A 16,127-nucleotide genomic window follows, 5' to 3' on the forward strand; every position below is an offset into this window, starting at 1 on the left:
CATATTGGCTATCTATACACCAGATAACAGATAAGAGATAAACATGTAGCCCGGGAAAAGTTCTTTTAAACTTCACAGTTGGCACCTACTCAAGTTTCATTATTATTAATTTAATCTAATTTTGACGTGACAACGTCTTATAAATTGGTTTGCCGGGTGACACTTCAAGAAACTGCGTTACGCTCCGCTCACGTTATGCGCTCACAATGAGAGCGAGTGAGAGGCACGCGCCCGCCTAAGAGCGAGAGAGACAGACATAAAAAGTGAAAGGCACGCATCCCTTTGTAGTAAACGCTGTTTCATTGTACGCAAATGTATTGCAAGTTATTGTATGTATATTTGTATATAAATACGTATGTATGTGTAAAGGTAAAAATAAAATTTTGTTAATATGAAATTCAGTGCGAGATTCTTTGTATAAATTAATGTTTTAAATATAATTCTTTGTATAAATAAATGTTTTAAATTGTTACTATTATTTCATCCTTCTTCCTACTATACGAATGAATATTCACATTAAAATTATTTTACCACTCAAAGTCGTTGTCACGTAAAACTTTCGCCCGTATACCGACTTTACAGGCAACCAATTTTATTGTAATTTATATATTTTGCGAATTTTATGTATACTGAGTCTTTTGCCTTTAATAAAACTGTATAGTCTAACTATAATAACATAACTTTTAATAGAGTTTATTAAATATATTAAATATGTAGTTTTATTTTTTTAGGTTTTATAGAAAAGCTAGTATTCCAAACAAAATTTTGAGCCCCGAAGTTCGCCATTTACATTTTTTGTACTTTAGTACCTACATAATACCCTTAAACTGTGCCGTGCAGGCATGACAAAAAGCCATTAACCCAAAGAAGAAGAAGAAGAAGAAGAAGAAGAAGTATGGAAAAGTGACGTTTGACGTTTGGCAGATTTACGCCTGTCGCAAACCTGTCGCGAGATACGTAATCACCCTGCCGGCTAACTAAATGCATATAAACTTATTTATCGTTATTAAAATTTTAAAAATAACAAATTATTTTCTAGTGCATCTGTGTATAGCACAGTAGTGACAACTTATCTGTTGAATAATATTTTAATGAAGTTGCAACTTGAGAGCATTTTAATATATTAACAATGAATTTGAGGACGAATAGATCCTCAAATTATTTTAGAGTTTATGAAGGTAATATTATTTGCGATATACAACGTATAAACGAATAACGAAATATTGTTAAAGAATGCATAAGTATATTTCCTGTAAAAGTAGAAATCGAAAGCAAAAAATAGAACTCAAAGTAAATTCACACATTATATTAAGAATTCTACGTACTTTGTCAAGTAATAAAACCTTTCTTTTGCCAATTAAGTGCGCAATAATATTATAATTTGTCCTTAATTAATTGAATTGCCTGCATAATTTCATTATTAAAGTTACGGGTATGATCGTTGCTATACAGTAATCAAAGGAGCTTTAATTTGAACAAAATATTGTGATAAATTTGCATTTGATATATATAGGTACCTATATATTACTGGATTTATAAGGAATATTTATTATTTGTTTTTAGTTTTATCAAAATGTTTAATGCAAAAACTAAACGTAATTAAAATCAAAAGTCAATGCTATGTATAAAAAATTAGGTACCACTCTTTATTGGTAAACAGTTACTAATAAAGAGTGGTACCTCTGCAGCTCTATCGATATAATATATTATAATTAATGATACCTAAATGAAGTTTTGGTATATTTGATAGGAGATAGAAATAAACATCAATTGCAGTCAGGAATTATTTATTGATTGATTATTGAATTCTCATTTTAAGTTTGTAAAATAAAATTAGTGTATGTAGTGTATATAATTTGACGCACAAAATATTGTGCGTCACATTATAATCCTGTCCACTTAACTAAAGTGTTGGGTTTTATGCATGTATTTCTTTTTATGTACGATAAATTAAACAAACATGTGGCTGGCTGACGAAATGAAGGCGATAATGTGATTTCACCCAAGTGGAATATTATAACATTAAGACAGCGTCGCACCGCTTTGGTAAATAGTTATGCTTTGTCTAATTTAAAATGATGATGTCTAATTTGGTCCGATGATAATTAAGGCAGGTGCACGCCCGTCAAGTTTCGTATTTTTCAGGTAAAATATAACACAGATAATGTCGTACTTCATTGAAGCGCTTTGCCACGTCAAACGAACATCAACAATACTATCGAAAATTGGGTTTGAAATAAAATAAATCGAACTCACGAATAACACAATTATCTAAGTATATGAAAATATTTTGTATTAATAAAGTTACTTGCAATTATTCATCATGCAACTATTTGCTAAAATAAACTGCTACTTGTATAAAAAAGTTAGTTAAAAAATAATTAGAAATCATTACACATGAACATTGCCAGTCGAGTTGCATGTAAACCACATAGAATAATTAATTATAATCTGACAAACAAAACCAAAACAAACCAAACAGCATTGCCATGCAACTATCGATTCCACATTCTATGGAAAGAATATTCAATAATTGAATAGATTCATTGACGATTAAACAAAAACTCATCCCTTCTGTAAGCTGTCAAAATTATCATCCTAAATAAGTCAAAGCATCGAAAATCCATAAATCAAAAGAAGGAGAAGAAGTCAAAGCATGTTATGTTAGAGCTCAGAACTGTCGATAATTTTTTGCCCGCACGTCACCACTATAAGTTACGTATGAGTTTGACGTTGACATTTGTGAATGTAGACAATTTACAAGTGACACAAGACATCGCTCGGCTTGGCGATCGGCATATTCAATGTGATCATTAGAAAACCACAACTAGTGTACTATTTTCTAGTGTGGGTGTCCCAAGTAGTGGGATTGTTTATATTTATAATGAACTCATATTTAAATTATGCCAGTCTCAATATCAGTGTAGTGTAGGCTGCGGTTTCGTATCTAAAACGTTTATACATTATAACATGTTGAACGTGCACAAACTATGGCTTTTAACCAGTTTCTGTGTTATTGTGACCGTTGTTCTATATTTCCAGTCAGAAATAGCACGCTTGGAGGACAGTTACCGCAAATTGGGTTGGTATTTTATGTGAATACATAACTGTAATCTCGCCAGAGAAATCGCTGTGTTGTATGTTTTTTTTCATTGTAGAGCACTTATTAGCCCAATACTTACTAATCTCAAAAGAAATTTGGTGAAGAATTTCATAAAGATCTGTTATGTTTGTAGCTAATATACCAACATGTTATATTCATATTCTCTCTTCTATTATAGAGTACAGAGTAGCGCAGTCACACTCAGATTCTCGCCAATTTTTTACAAAAGAGACACTAAAAGATGATGAAGATTTAGTTGTTATATACAATAGAGTGCCTAAGACTGGATCAACGAGTTTTGTTGGTGTTGCCTACGATTTGTGTAAGAAAAATCATTTTAAAGTGCTGCATATCAATATAACGGCAAACATGCATGTAATGTCCCTAAATAATCAGTACAAGTTTGCTCAAAACGTGACGAGGTGGCAGGAGGTGAAGCCCGCTTTATACCACGGCCATATGGCGTTTCTTAATTTTGAGAGGTGAGTATAAATCAACTGAAGTGGTACCATTTTTATTGCATCTGGCAATGTACTTGCATGACTACTTATAAGTTCCTAATAAATATGAACTAGTTATGGAGATCAAACATGATGTATGACCAAGTTATTTTGACTTTTTTTTATTCCACTACAAGTTAGCCTTTAACTGCAATCTCACCGGGTGGTAAGTGATTATACAGGATTAGATTGTAACCCATATCCCTAATCGGTTTCTATGTGAAGTCTTACTGGAACTTCAAAAATCATCGTTGTTGGTAGGTATTATGTATACATAATATGATATGTGATAGTAACATGTTTATTGAGCTAGGTCAGTAGGCACAAGATTACAGTGTTTATATGTAATAATTAACTACCCACTTGGTTTTACTTTTGTTAAGAAAAGATAAACAAATTATGTAGATACTTATATATATATTACAGTAGGGTAGTGGAGGGTAGTAACTAGCCTCTGCCGAAGCCTCCAACCAGACCAGAGAAAATTCTGAAATGAGTACTAATCGAAGCATTGCCCTTTCATATTGTTATAGAAATTTATGGCCCAACAACTCAGTTCATAGCCAAAACTATATTTGAAATAAACAATTATTGCCATTTTATAAAAAAGCTAACACAACTACTATTGTTATGTTTACTAACATATAACGTGACTGGTATACTTCTCTGTAACTCATCCAAAGTATTGTGGATTGAAACTATGTATCCTGTAATGCAGTGTATATGTCATAATATAGTTGCAAGAGATAATAGTCTAAGAGGACATAGGTAACTCTATAGGGGTGTTTGATTCAAGCTTAATCTGTATGAGACTACTTAAACTATTCCTGAGTATAGCTGACCTAGAGCTACCAGCTGATTTGTGGAGGGCACACTTGTTATGAACATATAAAACCATAAATATTTTTTAGCAATATTCAACAGTAGCCCAAACCCCCCACCCCCTAATTGTGGGAGGAGACCCTCGTAGTGGGCAGGTAATGGGTTGAGATGATTATGATGATGATGATTCAATGGTAAAACCTTGAATTATTAAAATTCAAAAATGTTTTTTTCATGCAGACATTTATCACTTACGAAGCGTTCATACATTTAACGTGTTACCGCTAATGTTAGGGGATGGTGATAACTGCATTTGTTAACTTAAAACTAAAGCTAGGAGGGTTCCAAACGCGCCCTGGAGCCCTCAGAAAAATTAGCCAGGTTTCTTTTTTATTATCACCATTTCACAGTTGAGTTAATGTTTAGCTATGAAGTTAGAAGCTAGAAGAATGTCTTTTGAAATGGGAATGGAAATTGTGCAAGAATTTCGACGAGCGAAAAGTTTCAACTATTTTAACGTGGCTACTTTGAAAATGTTAACAGTTTACAGCAACCGTTTCATAAAAGCTGAAACTCAAGAAATGCACATTATGTGCTAATAAATTAAAAAATCTCGGTTACTGAGCAATTCCACCTTAAAACTCTTAATAATTATGCAACAGCTGACAGGTTAAGTTGGCCATATTTAGGAAGAAAGAGAAACACACCGTAAAATTCATCGTGGTCTCTCAGATTAATTTTATAAGAATCCATTTTATTATACAACAGCATGTAAAAATATAATAATAAATACATACTAATTTGTCTAATATCTACTTGTGTTGTTTATAAATAACTTATAATATGAGGATAATGTGATAATGTAAACATATGAACATGTAAGTAATATATTTGCACTGTATTGAATTACACTGTATCTAGTGCGTTTGCTATATTATTACTTCTCATTGCATTTATGTTGATTTTAAAGTATAATGGTACTCAAAGAATTCTGTGCATTCAGTGTATATACTGTATACAGGAGGGTTAAATAAAAAAATATCAGAAACCTCGTAGTTCTTCAAATTAAAACTAATAACTTTGGTTCTACGTTTTTTTTGTAACTCGATAGTTTGTGAAATATAAAATATTCAATATTTGGCATAGATACTCTAGGAGTACTATAGATGTAGAGCGCGAACTACGATTCGAACACGCGACGTTGTCGAATCACATGTATTAGCTTTAACAGTGTAATGTCACTTTACAGAAATAACACCATATATTAATTTTTAGTATGAAATTTTCAATTTTTTTTATTCTACTACAAGTTAGCCCTTGACACAATCTCATCTGTTGGTAAGTGATGATGCAGTCGAAGATGAAAAGCGGGCTAACCTGTAACAGGTATTAGTCGGTATTAATCGGTTTCTACGCGACATCGCACCGGAACACTAAATCGCTTAGCGGCGCGTCTTTCAAATTCAAAATTCAAAATTCAAATTCAAAATTCATTTATTTCAAATAGGCCTAATATAAGCACTTTTGAAACGTCAAGTCTGTCTGTTTGTAGTGATTCTACCACCGGTTCTACCGAGAAGAAGCCGGCAAGAAACTCAGCAGTTGCTCTTTTCCAACATCAACAATTTACATTTTGCATTTTAACATTCATTTTTCTATCTTGTGAGAGCTGAAAGCGGAGCCGGATGCTTCCAAGCAACCTTGTCATTAAAAAATTCATCAATTGTATAGTAACCTCGCTGTAATAAATGTGTTTTAACAAATTCTTTAAACTTGTGCATTGGCAGGTCCAAAATCACCTTAGGAATCATATTATAAAAGCGTATACTCAATCCCACAAATGATCCCTGTACCTTACGCAGACGATATGCAGATGACACTAATTTTAGACCATTTCTTGTAAGTCGACTGTTTTGTCGACTGTTTTTTCGACTTTGTCGGTAGGGTGGTAAATAGCCTCGGCCAAAGCCTCCCACCAGACCAGACCAGAGAAAATTCAGAAATTATAAATTCCCAATTGACCCCTGCCGGGAATCAAACCCGGGACCTCCTACTTTAATTCACAGCGCTCACCGCTGCGCCACGGAGGTCGTCAAGTGAATTAAAACTGAATTTTGAAAAGTCGTTGAACAAAAGTTGTTAGTTCTCATGATGTTAACTACAAGGTCGAGAGATTTCTGGTATTTTTTTATCTAACCCTTATTAAGTTACTGGTGAGTGAAGCGGTGATAGCGCATTGGGTAGGAGCTTAACTTTCGGGGAGCCAAGTTCGAATCCCACTTCGCACCTCTAACATTTCTAAGTTAGGTGCGTTTGTAAGTAGTTAAAATATCAATTACTTCAACGGTGACGGACCTCTACATAATGTTATAAAAGGTGTGTGGAATCCACCAATCCGCACTGGGTCAGCGTGGTGGACTACGGCCTTCACACCTTCTCACTGTAGGAGGAGACCCGTGCCCAGTAGTGGGCCGGGAAAGGGTTGATAATAAATAAATAAATATAATACGACAATACACACATCGCCAACTAACCCCCAAAATAAGCGTAGCTTGTACTAAGATAACTGTTGAATATTTTTATGAATATAATACACATAAATACTTATAATATACAGATAAACACCCAGACACTGAAAAACAATCATGTTCATCACACAAGAATTTTCCAGTTGTGGGAATCGAACCCACGGCCTAGGACTCAGAAAGCAGGGTTGCTGCCCACTGCGCCAGTCGGCCGTTAAAATGCCGCCGAAATGATGTGATGAGTTTACTGGTCAATGGTAATTTGTCGGCAATACGTTAAGATGCGTGAGAGGTCATTTGCGACTAAATTATCCCGATCACCCTTATGCAAATGTCAACCGTTTTCAAGTAATTTGAATGATTTTGAGTTCAATGTTATTTTGATGAAATTCCGGTTCAAAAATGTATACCTATTACAAAAACCAATCTCCAATGATTTTACAGGGGGTTTCGGGGCGATAAATCGATCTGGCTAGGATTCATTTTTAGAAAATGTCATTTTATTCGTTTTTTTAATATTTAAGTATATAATTAGAATCACGGAATCGGCTATAACGATTTTCATGAAATTTAGTTTACAGGGGGCTTCGGGGGCGATAACTTGATCAAGCTAGCTTCCAATTCATTTATATTGGAATCTCGGAATCATTTATATTGAATATACGACAATTTTTTTAGTCGACTCATTCGCGGACGGTCCGCTAGTTAAAAATTGATTGTCGCCTTTTTAGACTTATTATCACCTCCGTCCTTTCAACTAACTCTATATATAATTTAATATAATGATTGGTTGCTTAGTGAGGGCGTTAAGTAAGGACAAATTAACAAACAAACACTTATGCGTATTAGTTATTCCTCTTTTGCTGCAGCGCAAATCGCAATCTACTCATTCGCGATGTCCCTGGTCCCCGCTAGGTAATGTTCAAACTTATTATGAAAATTAAGCTTAAATTGCTATACTCCGCGAATCTGTACGGTGTAATTTATAATTTCTTCAATCTTTACACTCCACACCAAACAGATCTCCGGCAATTTACCCTCTACGCGCGTTTCGTTTTTGTTTGTAACAATTATTAATTGTAAAGTCAACATCTCCTGAGGATGCTCCGGTTTCGGAGCGAAACGTGCGTAGAGGGTACATTGCCGAAGATCTGTTTGTTGTGGAGTGTAAAGATTGAAGAAATTATAAATAACATCATACACATTCTCCTGCTTTTCGCGGAGTGCAGCAAATTAAGCTTAATTTTCATAATATTTCATGGAATTCCGCAAAATAACGCCTCCTATCTAATAATCTTGAAACTAAAATTCAACAAACTTTTTTTTTACAGATTAGGTACAGCGTCGAAGCCTATTTTCATTAACCTGATAAGGAAACCGTTAGACAGACTGGTGTCATACTATTATTTCTTACGACATGGCGATAACTTTCGACCACACTTGGTGAGAAAGAAGCATGGCGACAAAATGGTACGTATCTATACAACGTGTAACCGTATAACGAAATAATGTTGAAGGATGCATAAGTTTATTTCATAAGGATTTTTATTTTTCCAAACAAACGAATTCAAAACATTATAAGTGTTAACAACAACCCTATTAAAGATAAAATACTGACACACGCATAGTACCTACGCTACGCGACGCGTATCTAATAAAGTGACAGGAGTAGAGTGTGTAATGTTAGGGCTGTATCTGATTTCTTACAGTAAAAACTATGGCAGTTACTCATAAACTATTAGATTTTCGGTTTCTCAGATAAGTCTCAGAGACAGTACACAATGTACCTTTAGAGCCTGTGAAGTATTATTTCTATTATTTATATTTTTAGCTTTGTTAACAATATATTATGTCCTATGAGCACGTGACACTGGCCCCTTAACCCCTTCTCATTTCGGGATGATACTTCCACAAAATACTGCATTGTTATATTGACTTTCCTGCCCTCCCGTCTTTGATTGATATTAATACTAAATATAGTAGCAGAAATCCCAAAACCAATAAAACTTTTAGTCTTATCGTATACTAGCGTACCCAGCCCATTTCGCCGGGCTAGATTTTGCTTTATTTTATTTAAACAATAATTTTACATCATTAAATTTTTAATTTAAGTCTCATAATATATTAAATCATTTATTTCTCTCCGTATTCATTCTCTTCTCGAGCGGGTGAAGATCATTATCTACACCCATGTACACCCAACAATAGAATATCATCATAGTAAATAAAAGCTGTATTTGACAGTTCAAAAATAGGAGTGCTCCGATCGTCAGCAAACTTTTCAGGATTACTCGCCAGGTCAATCCGGAGATTCCCTGAAAGTTTCATTGAAATCGGTCCTGCCGTTTCGGAGCCTATACGGAACATACCCACACACTTTCTCTTTTATGTATATATATATATTTCTTGTGTGCGTGTGTATGTCACTGAACTCCTCCTAAACGGCTGGACCGATTTGAATGAATTTTGGATGGTTTATCAGCCCGACAGATGGCGTTAGGGTCCGCTTGTGTATATATATATATATAGATAAAAACCACACTTCTTTGTACAATCCTGCGATCAGAATGTGCCGCCTTTATATATGAGTTGTTTGCCTCTTGCTATCTTGACATCTTTAATCATAAATATGTTCCGTTCATTAAATCTCTGCGTAGTTGTAGCATTCTGTTTGACAAATGTAATTTTCATAATTTAACCTGACACTGTATTCTCTTTAAATCAACCTTAAAAGACTTTCGCGGACTTTTTTTTAGAACTTTTAAACTTTAACCGTTTACGCAGCGCAGGCAGCGGAAGTTTTCAATCAAAAAGTAAAAATAAAACCTGAAAAAAGTTTTGAAACGTTCTTCATTTCATTTATTAGTCTTAGCGTTGTGATATATAGTCTATAGCCTTTCTCGATAAATGGGCTATCCAACACTGAATTAATTTTTCAAATCGTTCCATGAGATAATCGCTTTCAAGTAAACAGCCCAACTCTTCAGCTTTATATGTCAGTATGTATAAGATTTAGGATATGTAAATTAAAAATTAAAGTACGTAAGTTCGTCATATCTGTTGGCTGCATTTGTACACGCATGTGGTGGAGAGGGGCTAGCTTTATTTTATTGGTTATTGTTGTTATGTTTATGTTATGTCATGTTATGTTATGTCATCAGTGGCGTGCACTCCATACATGCACAAAATCACTGCATACCCAAACATTGATATAAAACTCGTATACGAGGAGAATTTGTGCCGTTTTATGCAATTTTACTGGTGTACGCATACCCTGGTAAGAAACCCAGTGCACGCCACTGGTCATGTTCTGTTTTTAAAATATAATTAAAAAAAAAAAAATTTTATTCAATAAAAATTTAAAAAATGTCGCTCACGAATTGTTCTGTAAAGCCACATAAGGTTATGCCTCGGAGACAATGTTTGAATCGTCTAACATAAACGACAAAACTGCTTGAATGGTGATATATATAATTTATTTTGCAGACCTTTGACGAGTGTGTTGAGAAGTCTCAGCCGGACTGTGACCCTGTGAACATGTGGTTGCAGGTGCCATTTTTTTGCGGACACGCTGCTGAGTGCTGGTAACATTATTTTTTTTTAAACTAATTTTTTTTTTGTAGTAATGATTTAGACTTATAGGGAATATAACTGACACTATTATTTACAGAGTGCTGGTAACATGTGAACAATGCTTTTATGAGTTCCGGATGAACTACAGTATTAAGCATTATGTCATTTAGATAAACATTTAGAAGTAAGAATAAACTTACAGTGCAATATACTAGGTTACATAAAATTCATAATTCGTTTAAAGGAAATTGCACACAATTCTACAATAAACTACCCATTGACATCTTGGAGATGTCTCTTAAAAAGTTCAAAGTTTGTATTAAACGTAAGCTTATAGAAAATTCATATTATAGTATAAAGGACTACGTAATCGATAAAAAAGCTTGGTTGTGAATTATTGCTCTTACCTGGTTGCTCGTCTAATAATTTTAAATGACATTGTGAGATGGTGATAACAGAAAAAAACCACCCGGCTAAGTTTGTTGTGGGCTTCTTCTTAGACCAGGACGCGTTTGGAACCCTTGTAGCTTTAGTTTTAAGTTATCGCCATCATCTCACTACCGTGCAATTCTTATGTACGCATCAAAAGTGCCACCTATAGGCCTACTTGAATAAAGATATTTTTGACTTTGAATTTTTGACTAAATAAGTATGCGGTCATAAAATCACCTGGACTGAGGGCCTACCGCAACGGGAGGGTTCGCCCTTGATCACCACGCTGGGCAGACGGGTTTGGTGGTCACAGTAGATGGCAAATGATGGTAGATACGTAAAGTAGGGAATATACTCGTAGGTGACAATAGTAGGCGATCTAAATATTTTCTATATGAAATTGAATTTGCAAAATTTTTATTTAATTTTTATAATTTTTATTAGTGTTTTTACCTACACTTAGAGGAATTATCAATTTTATAAATTTAAAATGCATATAAAGATTTTCGGAACCGACAGAATTTGAACCTGCGAATCTCTGGCAATCGCGGCTTGAGCGCTTTCTCCGTAAGCCTAATTGGAGAAAGCGCTCAGGCCGCGATTGCCAGAGATTCGCAGGTTCAAATTCTGTCTGTTCCGAAATTTTTTTTATGCATTTTAAATTTATTTATTTAGCAACGCACCCCGTGGATACATTACTGTTGCCCAATTCTCCCCGGGGCTATTAAAAGAATTTAAAAGCAAAAATAAAATAAAGTTATAACATAAAAATAAGCTATATAAAATTAAATATTAAAAAAAACAACAATTAAAAAAAAACAAAAATTATATAAAATTAAATATTAAAAAAAACAATAATTATAAAAATAACCAAAAATTCAATAATAATAAAAACAAAACATTCAAACATATAATTATTATCTTAGATCACCTACTAATCTAGTCTAATAACATTTTAATTTGGAGTTGAAGCGGCGCGGTGTGAAATATGTCCAGTTCCGAATTACTGTGAGTTAGGTCAGGTTTTATTGCCGCACCAACCCGTTCCTTATTACAACTACTTTCGCCAAAGGTTGTCTGGGAGAGATCGCTTTAGCGATAAGAGCGCCTTTGCACACTAGTTTTTCAGTATTCTTTTGATTTTATCTATTATGTTTCTTTTTGTATTTTGGGTTTGTGTGTGCAATATAGAATTTATTTACAATAATATAATATATTTTTTGCAGGAAACCCGGCAGTACGTGGGCTTTACAACAAGCCAAGCACAATCTTGTAAACAACTACCTCGTAGTGGGAGTAACTGAGGAAATGCTAGACTTCATCTCCGTGCTGGAACAAGTTCTGCCTCGCTTCTTTAAGGGGGCGACCGAGCATTACTTGAGTAGTAATAAGTCCCATCTCAGACAAACTAGCTCGAAAATCAACCCGTCACAACGAACCATAGAGACTATAGAACAGTCGAATGTATGGAAAATGGAGAACGAACTGTATGAATTCGCGTTAGAACATTTTAAGTTCGTGAAAAGAAAAATTTTGCTACGAGAACCAAACAGTGTGGCCCAAGTGTATTTCTATGAGAAGATACGACCGAAATGAGATCCTATTGGCTACGTTATATAGTTTAATTTACTTTGGTTAAATAGAAAGTTCTATCGATGTTAACAGACTTGTTGCCGGTGTTTGGCGAATGTTTAATACGGCAAAATTCGTGGCGGTAAAATGCCAGTTCTATCTCTATACTTGATAGCGTCATAAGACAAACGACTAGTATCTCAAAAATTAACCCTTCACAACGAACCATAGATTATAGAACAGTCGAGTGTATGAAAAATGGCGAATGAACTGTATGAGAACCAAACAGTGTGGCCCAAGTGTATTTCAATGAGAAGATACGACCGAAATGATATCTTATCGAATAGGTAATATAGTTTAATTTACTTTGGTTAAAATATACATTTCTATCGATGTTAACAGACTTGTTGCCGGCCTTTGGCGAATTTTAAAATACAGCAAAATTCGTTGCGAGCTCTCTTCACCACTCACCAGCTGGTAAGATGCCAGTTCTATCTCACTTCTCGAGAGTGACATAAGACAAATGACTAGTTCAATGAGTAACCCTTCACAACGAACCATAGATTATGAACAGTCGAGTCTACGGAAAATGGTTAATGAACTGTATGAATTCGCATTATTGCATTATAAGCTCGTTACGATAAAAAATTTGCCAAACAATGTTTTCTAAGAGTATTTATATGAAAAGATCTTGTTAACTAGGTAATATAGTATAAATTTCTTTGGTTTTATAGAATTTTTTATTACTATAAAACAATAAAGCTGATCGCACACTACAGCACGCTATGTAACGCATTTTCCAGAACTGAAAATACGAATGTTAATTTTGTTAACTTGTATGTATGAACTTCATTTGCTATGATACTCGAAAAACGCTACGTCAAAGGGTATGATGTTTTGTCATACCGTCTTGCCTTCTCTACGCCAACGCACATTTAGTTCTTTTCTCTGCAAATTCCGTTATTATTATTTTAATTTAAACTAGTATGGCGCGTGGGTATGTAAATATGCAATGTTAATTGATATATTATGTAAGATGGCGGCCATCTTGAATCCGCCATTTGGGAATTTTAGTTAGCTAGGGGCCAATTGAATGGCATTCTGAATATATAATGGTTTTTTGTTTATTTTTTTAAGTATATATTTAATGTCTCACATCTGTCGGTAAAACTTTTGATGTTTTTTTTTGTATTTTTTTAAATGTGTGTGTTGCCACATACACCTTGCAAAATAAGTCATCTTACATGCAAAATAAGTAATCTTACAATTGCAAAACGTTCGTTACAATTTACATTTTCAGTACTGAAAAATGCGCTGTGTTCAACTTACGTGACGCGCATAATTTGTACAGTAGTATATGTAGTATTTGTATGTGGTAGCGAAACATTCCATTAGTTTTATAAGTTGTAATAACAATATTATCTTTATGTTATTTATTTATATTGGTTATTACTAAGTGTATATTACATAATCTCTTATCAAAAGACCAAACAATTTTGTTAAGGGCCTTGTTCACGATCCGACACGTCGTACGTCATGATATATTAACGCACATCAAGCATGAACGATGCACGATGGTAATTTTCGGGGTCGGTCGTTGGAACTCAATTAACAAAGACTTCATTAATAAAATTAAAATTATTCTTCAGTGTGTGACTACCGCGTTGTTCTTCGTTGGTTTAGATACGATTCACAAGATCCTGCTTTAAAGTTGGTGCTGTGACATCTCTGATTGGATACTATCTTAAGCCACTGGTTGTTATCACAATATGCTGTAAGAATCGTTAAAGCCTTTCAACGCCCGTTGGAGTAGCGTTTAGGGTGTTGGCTCTTGAACGAGGAAGACTGTACCCATCAGAAACCCAATAAAAAAAGAAAGAAGTTTCTATTTACGAGAAATACATTTTTAAATCAAGTCACACCTTCCAATATCTTAAGCATCGGTTATCACTCTTTGACTTCTAAATTCATATGATTTTTCTGCTTCGTGCATCACCTTCGTGGGTTTTAGAATGTTTGATCGTGAATACGGCCCTTTTGTGAGTTGTGAATGAATTATATTAGGTACTAATTGGTAGTTAAATTATTAAAAGACATATTTATGTATGTTTTGTGAAAAATCAATCGGTGTTACGTTAAACGTTTACTTTTGCTTGTTCTTTTCACTGACCGTTAATTCTTAGATGCTAATAGTGCTAATTTAGCTTTATAGAACACTAAAACTAAATTTTACTTACTTACTCACTAACGTCACTAACTCAAACTACTTTCTACTACTGCTTTGGCAAATATACAACATTTTTGAAATAATTTCATAACAAAATGTGCGAGAATCTCTCCACATAAATAGTATTCCCACTGACTGATTATCGTTTTAAGTGCTTGCATATTAACGCAATGTTTTGTCTTCTATCGAATGCCAAATAGCTGATGACAGATAGAGAGAACATATTCAAAGTGAAAGTCAAAGTCGAAAATTTCTTTATTCAAATAGACACATAGATGTCACTTTTGATACGCACATTACATGTAAAATATGACATACAAGTGAGTTGATGGCGATAACTAACTTAGCCGGTTGTTTTTTTTGTTATCACCATCTCACATAGTCATTTAAAACTATTAAAGAAGCAACCTGGTTAGAGCAATAATTTACACCCAAGCACATCTTTGACGTAGTCTTGGATAGAAGCAGGCGTTACTTTGCGGAAATCCATGATATATTATCAAAATTAAGCTTAACTTGCTATACTCCGCGAAAAGCAGGAGAATCTGTTGTTGTTGTCACGTCAGTCAGGAGATGTTGACTTTACAATGAATAATTGTTACTTAACAATTATTCATTGTAAAGTCAACATCTCCTGATGATGCTCCGGTTTCGGAGCGAAACGTGCGTAGAGGGTATATTGCCGAAGATCTGTTTGGTGTGGGGTATAAGGATTGAAGAAATTATAAATTACACCACACAGATTCTCCTGCTTTTCGCGGAGTATAGCAAGTTAAGCTTAATTTTGATAATATTTGACGTAGTCCTTAATACGTATACTTTATACGTAATAATTAATATTGAATAGCCAATCACCAGAAACATTTATTAGTAAGGTCGTTATGTAAGTTTTGTATTAAACTGAATTAGCACGAATTATATGATTTAGGTTATAAGTATTGGCCTATTTACACCTATGATGAATTTATAATCTATGATTTTGTATTAGTTACTAAGTTATTGTTGTCTGATAGATGTCCAGATCAAGCGACTTCAGTCAAGTCGTGAGATTGAATTTTTGTTGTGACTTAGCTTTTCGTAAGCAAAGTCTTATGTCCGTTTTCACTAAACCTTTGGATGCCTAGTGATTGAGGTGATTCCTAGACAAATACTAAATTTCCAACTCTATGTGCTTATGTTGTAGGAGCCGTCTAAAGTTACGACAATGTTTCTTTAGTTTTGGTGACTCGTAAATTGACACTTGAAACATAACTTTTTTTCTTTTAAAGCTAAATCTGCACGCTTTTGCAAGGCGCTAATTTTTTTACACGTTGGCTTGGTATTTCGTTTCTCAGATTTCTAGTTCACTTTGTTAACAGTCCAATAAGGTCTTA

The 16,127-nt window shown here is 34.2% G+C and overlaps 1 protein-coding gene across 1 annotated transcript; it reads left to right on the forward strand.

Annotated features, from left to right (window-relative positions):
• Positions 1–2,838: 2,838 nt before the first annotated feature.
• Positions 2,839–13,392, forward strand: LOC120637396 (heparin sulfate O-sulfotransferase). The gene is made up of 5 exons (XM_039909221.1): positions 2,839–3,082; positions 3,282–3,585; positions 8,282–8,420; positions 10,437–10,534; positions 12,182–13,392. Exons 1-5 carry the CDS (start codon positions 2,971–2,973, stop codon positions 12,549–12,551), a joined length of 1,023 nt encoding a protein of 340 aa, XP_039765155.1. The 5' UTR covers positions 2,839–2,970; the 3' UTR covers positions 12,552–13,392.
• The last annotated feature ends 2,735 nt before the right edge of the window (positions 13,393–16,127 follow it).

Source organism: Pararge aegeria, chromosome 3 (assembly GCF_905163445.1).
Source record: "Pararge aegeria chromosome 3, ilParAegt1.1, whole genome shotgun sequence".
In the NCBI taxonomy this organism is placed as follows: Eukaryota; Metazoa; Arthropoda; class Insecta; order Lepidoptera; family Nymphalidae; genus Pararge; species Pararge aegeria.